Raw genomic sequence first — 11,773 nt, 5'->3', positions numbered from 1 at the left:
CAGTAGTTTATATAACGACATAAAACATTTGCCGAAAATAACGGAATTTTAATTAGTAAATAGTTTGGAAGACAGAGCGTTTGTGTCAGGTCGCAAAGCACCTTTGCTACCACTTTGGCGAACAAGTCGCAAAATGCCTTTTCTCAGGTCGCAAAGCACCTTTGCAACCACTTTGGCGAGTCGCAACTGCGGTCGCAAACGCTGTTTTGAGACACCCATACATAAATGGAGTTTGACAACGTTTTAGGATAGTAGGAATAGACGCAAATAGGTCTTTAATAAAAGTATAACAGCACACACAATGTAAATGAAGAATATATCGTATTAATTTCAAAATACAGGATACGTGCTACTTTGTTGAGCGTGAAATTATCTATAAAACGTATTATTTTGGATAATCCTGCATGTGTTTTCGATCAATCCGAGACAATCATAATGTAACATTACTGACACACAAATCAAATCAAATCAAATACACTTTTGTTCTAGATATTTTGCTGATCTTAAAAATTACTTGACTATAGTTTAATTTCAGACAAATAAACGCTGTATGTATACATATGTATGTGGCATTTCCTGTATAAATCAAAAGGACATTTATAGTCAACGGGAAAAACACAATGTATATTTTATCACGAATAGCAAACATATTAACATATCTTCTCCTTTATGAAACTTGTATATACGATAGTATCATCTATTCTACTATTATCACAGAATCTATTCAACAATAGGCCAATCCGATTAAATCATACGCAGGTCCAGGTCTCCGGTACTCGTCACGGTCGTCGGTGTTACAAGAAGACTATCGCCTAGTGTGAGACGACCGTCGAATGTGCAACGTACAACGGCGACTGGAATTAAACACTACAAAAGCTACTGCATACATGGATCTTCTCATACATATACTCACAATGGAACTGAAATAAACAATATATTATACCAATAATAAAGACACATGCAACAATAGTGATGATGCCACTATCTTCTCGTAACAGTCGTATTAATACTATCAACTAAACTACAGTGTCAGTTATTTCATAATTAGAAATGATACATAAATAAATCAATTATACACGCCCATCAATTTATATATGAAATAATAATCACTACATAAATATGACTACAGAAATTACAACATTCATCACCAAAATCATATTATAGTTTAATTTTAGTGTGCTTGTATATGTTATGCATTGCGCAAATATTATTCTGACATGATGAAAACACAAAGTTCCGTATCATCTATAAATCGACTTGCCTATCTTTTAACTAATACTTAATTCATTCAAAATTAGTGTAACTGAAATAAAGTTTGTACATAGAACGCCACCGGTCGTTGGGCACCTCTGCATCTATATTGACAGCAAACTACATGATATATCGTAATGGGTATGCTTACAGAAGAGACCAGTATCTCTAGTTGAGTATTCCAGCAACGAAGGCATCGATTGTAGATCTATTCCATTACTTTCGCTATTATCTTGGGTATCTAAATGGTCGTTATCGCTGCTAGAATCGCCATCACCTTTAGATTGAAGTTATGGTATATGAAAATACTCAGTCATGTGAGGTTACCCGTAAGACTACTGAGAAAGAACTATGTGTAAAACTAAACCATCAGACTCCATTAATATTTGTATTACCTTCTTCTGTTTGCAATTTCTTCTTGATTTCAGCAATCAATAATTTCATCTCATCACTACTATGATTACCCTCCGCCAGGATCGTATCCATGGTTTCAAGGAGTTCTTGGCGATAGCTAGCGCATCCACCTTCTTCATTCCATCGAATGTCGGGATTAAACATATAAAAAAAAAATAAAAAAAAACATTCCATGACTCACCGTTGGACAGTATAACTGTTATAACTTAAACGGAGTGATACTGACCTCCATTCCCGGCATCTGTCATTGTGTTACGTATTTTATCAGCCGCATTAATTAACCCATTGATCGTCCTAAGTCCATAGACCAGCTCCGCATTAGCGTCAGTTTCTTCGGTTGCCTGACGTGATGTCATGCCATTCACTATGAACCTCAAAACTACGTCACTGATACTCTCATCCAGGATATTTCTTTCATCATTCACCTTTTCATCATTCCAAGTCTGTGTGGCGTCGATAGCTAAGTCTTCCATTTCTTTGATGACGTCACTATTGATAGTTGTAATTGACGTGGACTCAAGTATTAATTCTGCAAAGATGTCATTTGTACAGTCAGTAATTATGTCTGTTTGTTCTACTGTTCACCATAAATCAAAGTATTGTTTCTCTTACTTGAGAATATTCCAAAAGAAAATCATTTACATTTGGATGGAACACTTTACTTCGTATTTATTTATTTAAGTGTGGTAGTCGTAGCGCCGCGTCGTGTTCGATATGCCGCAGTGGGACTCATAACAACGCCCACAAGGCAAGAAAAATTCATTGTTTGTTTACGTGAAATGCGAACACGCGCTGCGCGACGACCACCGCCCTTTAAGTTAGCATCGTTAATATGCAATTCACCAGCTATTGTCGTTAACTGGCCCACACCACAGCAAATTGGTCCATGATAGGGAACGATAACGAAATCCTTCCAATCTATGAGTCTGCGACGCTACTCTCAAGCACAGTCTCTCTAAATATAGTCCCTCTAAATATATTCCCTCTAAATATAGTCCACTCAAAATATAGTCCCTCTAAATATATTCCCTCTATCCACGGTTCTAGTAACCATGATCTATTTATAGAGGGATCGTGTCCCAAGATTGTGCTTTATTCTGCTTGAACAGCCGACCAGAGATTAGCTTGTTTGTTGACAGTGTTTTTATCGTCATATCAAATTCTGTCCAGACTTAGACAACCAACCCGATGATTGGCTGTCTGAGGTCCTGGCTACCCCTAAAGTTGCTCGCCAGTTTCATCATCATTATTGGCAGATTGTAATTAGTGGTTTCTACTAGTATACAGCCTCCATGTAAACAATGGTCAAAATGTATGGTTGAACATAATGTTGACATACTATCGACACACCAAACCCATTCTGTTCATTTTTATAAATATAAATGCCAATGGCAGTAGACTCCAGCCTAGTCAATGAGCGCAGTGTGTATTGACGTCATTTAAAACATTCTATCGACCAATACAAACCTCTCGTTCCAGTTTGAAATGAAACATAATATAAATTGTTTTGATAGCATAAGCTGATTTGCATTATAAATTGATCAGTATTTATATACTTAACTACTCAGTCAGATCAATATTATACGCAGCTAGAAAGCGGGAATTCCCCTGCAATATATTTGGAAAATTCTCGATGTACACATGCTCACTTTTCCCGTTATTTTCAGTAAATAAATAATACCGTTAAATATGATTGAGTCTTAACTTGAAAATATGCACAGTAAATATACAGTATTGCACGCGGTATGTTCGATCATTGCCGTGACGGCCCGGCGTGACGGACGCTCTCAGAACAATACGTATGTATATTACCCGCCACATACCTGGTACAATGCAGTTATCAATAGCAGAAACCGGTTTAGTTGAAGACATAACAAATATATTGCTGAAACCAGACGAAACTGAAAACGATGTACGTGCGTTCTCATATCAGTTTATATATGGCCAATACAAACGCTTACATCATGTTTTGTACATCGCACGCGTATAACACGCACTCACCTTTAGAAATTTCTACTGGTTTGCTCATTTGCGTTTGGGAATTCCCCTTGTAATCCGGAATGTTGACTCAGCGGGTGGAAACTAAAACTCAGTATTCATTTTATCAAGAATTTAGATTTCATATGATTGGGGCATATAAAGGTATGATATGCGATGAAGATCCCATGCGAAATGAAACTAAAGTCGTGCAAATTGCAAATTTGCTTATTATATATAATCTCACGATATTTTCTCTTAGGTTGACGTCATCAGACACGAACGATTTCCGCCAGAGTTCTGATTGATGCCAGTGAATCGGTAATAATCACGAGCCTTTTCACTCGCGACATTAGCTTCATGGCTGTGAAAATGACGACAATCATTTAAATGAAAGTAAACACGTCCTGTATGTGTGTTCTCAGTTTAGCCAAATACGGTTAGCACAAGTCGCTTGCATCATGTTTTGTACACGCGTAGATCACGCAATCGACTTGAAAATTTCCACTGGTTTGCTCATTTACGTTATTTGTATTCCAGTGTATTGCGTAGGTGTATAGAAATTGAAACTCAGTATTGAATTGCAATAAAGGTTTATATTCATGATTGGGGCAAATCTCAAGAGTTCGCCATCCCCAACCATTTTGTCATCTTATAAAACCTTGGTTGTATTATATACAATACTGGGAGGTAGCTCAAGACGCCGCAGGCATTTTTAATATATTCACGTTCTCGGCAACAAAACACAATGTCAGATTCGAAACGCTGAGAAACTAGAAAAAAAAATACACGACTGCCGATTATAACAGCGCCACCTACGGTTCACGGGTCATTCAAGGTCGACTTCAGTTAGGGGTCATACATAGGTCAAACAGACAAAATGGTTGTGGGTGCCTTTCCTCTCGCGAAATTGGCTTCACTGGCCGTTCGCCAAATTAGTAAGCCTATCGCCAATTATTTAAAACGTGCAGCGAAATCAAGCGAATTATTCAGACGGAGGATATGTATGCCACCAGCACAGAGTAAGTACATCATACTACATGGACGATGTGTTGGCGCACATGTGCACAGCACTTTAAGTGCGACGTGTCGTAAATAACATAATAAATGGTATCACTGTTTCAACCAAATCAATTGGATAGTGTGTACTTTGGAGTAAATAAGATTGGTTAGAATTGCTCAGTAATACATATATTCATAGTTAAATCTTGAATGATTATTCAGGTCAAAGGTCAAACCATAGATCTTAAGATCTTTTTTACGGTGTATGGTTAAACATTTTATATAAATATTTGTAAAACTGTTACCCTGTGTTATTTTCAAATCATCAGAAGTTTCCATTGGTTAGAGAAGACGTTCAGTATTACCCATAAGACCTTGCAGATCCCATTAAATATATTCAATACTGCAGTCAAATCACAGTCCCTCTGTTAGGGTCAAATGTTGCAAGAATCCTCTGGTAGTTTCGCAATAAACGTTTAGCAGAGCAATTGTCCCGTGGGGTCAAAGACCACACAAGCAGTTGTGGATTTCTAAACTGTATTATCAGGGATTGGTCAGTTACTTCGGCGTGGGGGGGGGGGGTCAGCAGATTCCATTTTGCCAGCTGTAAATCTCAGTTGACCCACCCCCTATCAAATAAAAAAGTGGGTGACCCAACCCATCATTATATTTTAAAACATGCTGCGCTGCTCCTGAAAAATCAAAGAAACAGTTTGGGCTCTGACATGATTACAAAATGTATTATATGTGCAGTGAAAATATCATGGAAATCTATGCTGCTAAACATAGTAAATAAAAGCAAAGCTGTGGAGTACTCACTTGATAAACACCCTCAGTATAAGATAGGAAAAGAAAGTTTGAATCTAGGGGGTTTGAACTCTTTGAAAACTAATTTGGATTTAAAATATCTTTCATATCTTATATACCAGGAATGCTTTACACCCGAAGCACAGTCTGTGCTAATGAAAACAAAGGAAATTTTGATTTTTGCTTAAATTTGTATTGGATTTTGGTATTTTACAGAGCAAAATATGCATATTTGAAAGTTAAAAAAAAAATATTTATTTATTTTTTCATCGTTTATTTTAATTTATATATCAGCATAATTGGATTAATCCAGTAAATATCTTATACAATGGTGACTTCAGACTTTAAATAAAATAATCTGATATCAGCAGCGCATGGACTTGGGATGTGTTTAAAACTTAACAGTATAATTGGGGTTCAAGCCGCATTGCATAATCTGTTAGTTATTTGGCAACTTTAACCTCAAAATATTTAGACTATAACTTTTTTTTCATCAACAAATTTATAGGCAATAGTTATTATTGAGAACACATTTGTGAGATTTACTTTTTTATATCTTTTGTTCTGAAATAAATTTTTAAAAATATATGCATGAGCGCGTGTGTAAATTCTGGAAAACATGGTGGACCCCCCTATTGGAAGTAACTGTCCGAACCCCTATCAATGTATTAACAGTTAGTATTTTACACCATCAAATAAAAATATCTAAGAAAGGCAATACATTCATTTGCCTGTCTGCTTGGTGTCTTGAGTGTCTACCAAGTTCTTGTGTTCCAAGTTTCTATATTGTAATCAAATATAATATAATCACAAATTCTGTTATATTAAGATCCTGTGCCAAGATACTAAGATTCTGTGTGGTAGCATGGAACCATAATCATATGTGGCATCAATATACCCTGAAACTGAAATGCTGTTAGGTGCCATTATACAAATATCATGGTCTCCTTCCAGGTAATAACGATGTGAATGTGCTACATGGTGTGATCTTCCTAATTGCCAAACTGTCATTTTAGTTTATTTTTTATTTTCATTTTTCTTTCTAACTTCACATCTAATGTTGTTTTAGTTTACCACTGGAGTGAAGTCAATGTCAAGATGAGACTGTTGGGATTTGGAAAGGTAAAGGAAGTGAAGCCACTCTCAGAAGCAGCTGCTGTGGAACTGGGTGCTGAGATACTAGGAGAAAGTTTTATATTCACTGTGGGCGTGGGTGTTCTTGTAGCCGAGTTTTGGAGACAGTCTCGTAATGAACAACACAAAGAAGACACGCAAAATGATTCTATCAAAGAACTTCAAATGAAAGTTGAAGAGATGGGTTTTATTGTAGAGCAGCAAGATGCTAAAATACGGGAACTTAATCGCAGAATTGCGTTTGTTGATCATTCAAAATCATACTGGACAAAGGTTCCTGCTTCAAAACAAGAGGAAAAAACAGCTGCAGATGTATCAAAAGAAACTAAAGAGATTTCTAATACAACTACTCAAAATAAAGATAGAAAGAAAGGGTGGTGGTGAAATTTAAAAAACAAAACTTTCTGTGTTTATGAATTGTTCTCTACAATTACAGTAATCTTATGCTATATGCCACGAAAAGGATTGGAGAATTGAATGTCTTGAATGCAGTCTTGTTTGGTCTTTGTAATTGTTAAAAGTCTGACAATTATTTGCTAGTCTGTTCCATCATTGGTAATCCACCAGATATGAAATGTGAGACATTTGTCTCATAAATCTTTGAATGCATGTTAGAATTTTAACACCCATTGAGAAGACTGGGTGTCTTGAGAGGTCACCTATTTTCATCGCCAGGTTTGATCAAATTGCTTTAGTGAATAAGGATAGTATTGGGAATATCTGTATTTGTTGAAGGACACCAAGACAAACTTCTTGGACATCAAGGTGATGTCTCAATGAAGTTGTAGCAAATTATGGCATGGTTTGAATGTGACATGTTATGATACAGGAGCAGGAGTTTAGTTTCTGTACACAGGGTGTGATACTTATGGGCATTGCAATGCATAGACTGAAAACATGATTTGTATACAGTTTGTACTGTCTACTGCCCTCTATAATTAAAAACTTTATACGTAATGAGAATATCCATCTGAGTAGATGCATGATTTAAGACATTGTCAGTATCAGTGGTATACTCGTAATGACTAAATCATGTATTAAATGAAAATTACTTTAATATAACTATTATAATCCTCAATTAACAAATAATTGCATTAATATAAATATTTAATTTTTACACAAATTATGTGATTTTTGATCAATAATTGTGTTCATAATTGTATACATGTAATACCAATAATATGTGAAATAAATGTTATGCAAGTAAAATTGTTTGATGTTTATGGCAAATATTCCAATGCTGTTAATGACACTGCATTAGCCTAAATATGTATACAAAATATTGAAAAATAATAACCAGGGACGATTGATGTGACAATTATTCGCCAAGATGCAGTCATTAAACCCTCATCAGCTAACAATTATCAAATTCAAAAACTCACTTTAATGTGGTTATCTCTTGTAATAATGCCACTTTTTATCACATCCAAAAAGCTGGAAGTTGTACATCTAAGTGCATGAGTGGATGTGTATTTGCATCGGTTATCATTATCAAATGTTCTCCTATCAATATCAAATGTTATCCTATCAATATCAAATGTTCTCCTATCAATATCAAATGTTCCCCTATCAATATCAAATGTTATCCTATCAATATGAAATGTTCTCCTATCAATGTCAAATGTTCTATCAATATCAAATGTTATCCTATCAATATGAAATGTTATCCTATCAATATCAAATGTTATCCTATCAATATCAAATGTTATCCTATCAATATCTCTTTAAAATAAACTTTCAATCATTATTATGAATTAGCTAGTATCATTGCATTTCAGTAAATATCCTGCCTGAAATTTCTACATTACTGCCACATAAATTGTTTTTCCCCCTGTATAAACAATTTATCAATCCTTATAACGTCGTATTTCACACTGGTGGCCACAACTGTGAATGATATGTACTATATTCATGTGATAAAATATTACTTTCAGAGCGAGTTTCATCACTGAATATCCAAGAGGCAAGGGGTGATATTATCCTAGTAATGCATCTGATACACACTCTCAGTTATGTATTCAGTTTTCCATTTTACTCTCCAGCAGTGTACACAACACACTCACTACCATAATTAGTATTGAAGTCAACATGTAGATGATGCTAATGTGAGATTGTTTTTTTCCCCTTTACCCCGACAAAATATTCTACTTGATAAAAATCTTTAAAAAAATAACCAATTTCGGGGATTTTTCTAGAAAAACAAGGAGCACACACAGGTGATAGACCTAGAAACTCCATATTGGAAGGTTTCTGTGCCATTTTAATGGTGTATCTATTGCCATTGAAATATTGTTAGTGATTTTAGTGTCCAGACACATTGTCAGCTTGTGTTGCAGGGAAGTTTTCATGGAGAAAAATATATTAGTGCACGGCTCAAGAAATATATTTATGAATTAGAGTTCAATCGGCAATTCGATAAGAGGGCACCAGCCGTGAGTATCAGGGCGATGCGCCCGTTTAGAAAAAAACCTAAATTTATTTTAGATTGGTACAGCATATGCAATTCCGTATTTTAAGCTTTCATATAATGGATAGGTTGTTGTATATTAACATGCTCATATGTAGTAACTTTCAGTGAATGTCTGAATCAGGTCAATTTTTAACTAGTTTTCCCCTCTCTTGCTGTTTCATTAGCAATTTGAATGGTTCCTTAATAAAATTAGCGGAGGCATACTGATTTGTGCATTATTACTGTTCTGAACAAAGCAGGAATATTGGCAGCTAAGTTTGCTTAGAGCACTTGGAGATCATTACGTGATTTAAACAAATTTAGGCAGATGGTTCTCCGAACCCGCCTATTCACATAGTTCATACCCACCATAGACTTCGATCAGTCAAAATGACTATTTTGAACTGTAGGCATTAATTAGCGATTCTGCCGGTGACGGAGAGATCTAGGTCAGGCAAAGCCCCATGACCCCAAGATTCTCTTTCCCTTGCATCACTAACCACGTGACCGAGCCCATATGGCGGCGCCATAGATGGCTGTACAATCACTCTGGTTCCTTTCCGCATCGAGGACTTGGACCAACGTTACAGAAAGAGTGGTTGGGGGGGCGGAGTCCATGGTGGGTATGAACTATGTGAATAGGCGGGGTTCAAAGAACCCTCTGCCTAAATTCACTACATTCAATTACCCACCATGGACTTCGGTCAGTCAAAATGACTATTTTCAGTCCCTGTTCGGACGTAGTCCGAAAACGAGGACTTATGGTTTGCCCTATGTGCGTCCGTGCATCCGTGCGTCCGTGATCACCTGTATCTCGAACATGCATGGACTGATTAAGTTCAAACTTCACTCATACATCACACATTATATGGGACATATGCACATGCATTTTTTCATGATCCGATTAACGATAGCCGAAAAGCGGCCATTTTAAGGCCGAAAATGCATCAAAATCGCACATTTTCACCATTCCGGACCCGGATCTCAGTTATGCATGGACAGATTTTGTTCAAATTTGGTACATACATTAAACATAATAGGACCTTGATGCACGTCATTTTTTTTTTTTTTGGATCAGGTTTAAAATGGCCGACTGACGGCCATTTTGTTTTAAAGAATTCAGTTCTGGATCCGTATCTGAGACATGCCTGGATTGATAGAGTTCAAATTTCACACACACAAGGTACATCATGTCACAAATATGTATGTGCATTTGTTTCTAGATCTCATTAACGATTGCCAAATGGCGGCCGCTTTAAGGCCGAAAATGCATTGAAATTGCACATTTTCACCATTCCGGACCCGGATCTCAGTTATGCATGGACGTATTTTGTTCAGTTTTAGTACAATGTGTTGTACATATGCAGGTGCATTTCGGATCAGATTTCGGTCATGATCTGCTTTGAATGTATATGTCACTCAAATATGAACGGAACGCGGACGTGTCATTGACAATGACTTGTGAACTTTAGGCAGAGTCAGACGCCGATAGGTGGCGGGTTTTAACCGAGCAAACAGAAAAATGATGAAAGTCTTTTCCCAGTCTGGGATGAAATACAATAATCACTCAACACCCTGGTTAAGGCCCAAAAAGGGTGGTGTCTGTGCTGTCCCCGGAGCAAGAAGCCAAAATGCTGCTACGGTGACAGGGTTTGGTGTGCCCAAAAGCCTAAACCCCAACCCAATACTGGGGGTAGTGAGCTTTCGAAGTAGAGACCGAAATAGTTCTTCATGAGGGCATAGGCCGCAAAGCAGGACCTGGGAGCTTCCAGGGGAGTGCTGACGGTAGAGAAATCTGTCCGCATAAAATGCCGAGACTGACTTTAATATTACCTATGCGCAGGGTCGTGGTCGTTCGGGCTGGGTCAGCAAACCTAGACTGACCCGCTACGACGGGACCCAACCTAAAGAGACCTTCCCCAATAGATACGGTGTCTGTTAGGTGGTAGTTGATAAAGACGTTCTGCGTTCTCCAGAAGCCTGCCCTCTGTGTATGCTCGTGGGGGGCACTTGACGCTAGCACTAGTGAGTTAGCAATTGCACAGACCTCATGCGCTCGTACTTGGTGTCTCTGCAAGCTCTGTGTCAAGGAAGTTAAAGTATTATAGACCTCTAATACAGTCGCAGTAAACCACCTGGTTATGGAAGTTGGGGAGGCCGGCCTATCCTGCCTGCCTGGGCCGTAACACAAAGACATGTGCCTGGCACTCTGTCCTGAACCCTTAGTACGGTTTGGTAGCAACTCCGTGCTCGAACCGGGCAGAGAAGCAATTCCTTCTGACCCTCCGGGCAGACAAAATTTGACAGCTGGGGGATGACGATCGGGTGAGGATCGTGTCCTGGGATTTGGTTCTAGGCGAGAAACCCGATTTGTGTCTTTCACAGAACTTGATTGTCCATAACAGCGGTACATCATCCGAGAAGGACAATGCCCCCAGCTCTGGTCGACGCCTACCTGAGGCAAGGGCCAGTAGGAAGACTATTTTCCACGTCGAAAAATTTGAGTGGTACTGATCAGAGAGGCTCAAAGGGCGGTCTGTTTAGAGCGGACAACACAAGCAACAAGTCCGAGTTGGACGGTTCCCTTGTATGGGTCTTGGAGTCTGGAAAGCAGTAAATAGTCTCCTAATAATAGGACAATCGGCTAGTCTTGTTCTCGTACGTTCTCAATGATGGGGGACAAGGCCGACCTGTAGCCAATGATCGCTGCATGGGGCAAACCCACTTCGTCAAACAGGT

At 37.9% G+C, this 11,773-nt stretch overlaps 2 protein-coding genes across 4 annotated transcripts; one reads left to right on the top strand and one right to left on the bottom strand.

Moving 5' to 3' along the window:
- Positions 1 to 241: 241 nt before the first annotated feature.
- Positions 242 to 3,817, bottom strand: LOC146749018 (uncharacterized). Of its 3 annotated transcripts, none has more exons than XM_085507560.1 (5): positions 3,667 to 3,817; positions 1,892 to 2,194; positions 1,647 to 1,778; positions 1,403 to 1,528; positions 242 to 920 (listed from the first exon to the last, which is right to left on the bottom strand). In XM_085507560.1, exons 1-5 carry the CDS (start codon positions 3,692 to 3,694, stop codon positions 910 to 912), a joined length of 600 nt encoding a protein of 199 aa, XP_085363686.1. In that variant the 5' UTR covers positions 3,695 to 3,817; the 3' UTR covers positions 242 to 909. The 3 variants fall into 3 exon arrangements, with proteins under 3 accessions (XP_085363686.1, XP_085363683.1, XP_085363680.1); XM_085507557.1 differs by having other exon boundaries at positions 1,647 to 1,775; positions 3,489 to 3,725; XM_085507554.1 differs by having other exon boundaries at positions 3,489 to 3,724.
- Positions 3,818 to 4,485: 668 nt separating this feature from the next.
- On the top strand, positions 4,486 to 7,117 carry LOC100373269 (optic atrophy 3 protein homolog). The gene is made up of 2 exons (XM_002736019.3): positions 4,486 to 4,664; positions 6,521 to 7,117. Exons 1-2 carry the CDS (start codon positions 4,523 to 4,525, stop codon positions 6,967 to 6,969), a joined length of 591 nt encoding a protein of 196 aa, XP_002736065.1. The 5' UTR covers positions 4,486 to 4,522; the 3' UTR covers positions 6,970 to 7,117.
- The last annotated feature ends 4,656 nt before the right edge of the window (positions 7,118 to 11,773 follow it).

The sequence above is a fragment of the Saccoglossus kowalevskii genome, chromosome 2, assembly GCF_978046115.1.
Source record: "Saccoglossus kowalevskii chromosome 2, keSacKowa6.1, whole genome shotgun sequence".
NCBI classification, from domain to species: domain Eukaryota; kingdom Metazoa; phylum Hemichordata; class Enteropneusta; family Harrimaniidae; genus Saccoglossus; species Saccoglossus kowalevskii.
Note: the sequence above shows the minus strand (reverse complement) of the source record. Positions and strands in the feature narration are given on the sequence as shown.

What these genes read in the sequence shown, in the direction of transcription:
- LOC100373269 (XM_002736019.3), top strand. Translation starts at nt 4,523, where the DNA reads ATGGTTGTGGGTGCCTTTCCTCTCGCGAAATTGGCTTCACTGGCCGTT. An exon ending in ATGTATGCCACCAGCACAGA is followed by an intron (nt 4,665 to 6,520) that starts GTAAGTACATCA and finishes ATGTTGTTTTAG; the next exon opens with TTTACCACTGGAGTGAAGTC.
- LOC146749018 (XM_085507554.1), bottom strand. Translation starts at nt 3,537, where the DNA reads ATGTCTTCAACTAAACCGGTTTCTGCTATTGATAACTGCATTGTACCA. An exon ending in GACAGATGCCGGGAATGGAG is followed by an intron (nt 1,779 to 1,891) that starts GTCAGTATCACT and finishes GATGGAATGAAG; the next exon opens with AAGGTGGATGCGCTAGCTAT. An exon ending in GAAATTGCAAACAGAAGAAG is followed by an intron (nt 1,529 to 1,646) that starts GTAATACAAATA and finishes TTCAATCTAAAG; the next exon opens with GTGATGGCGATTCTAGCAGC.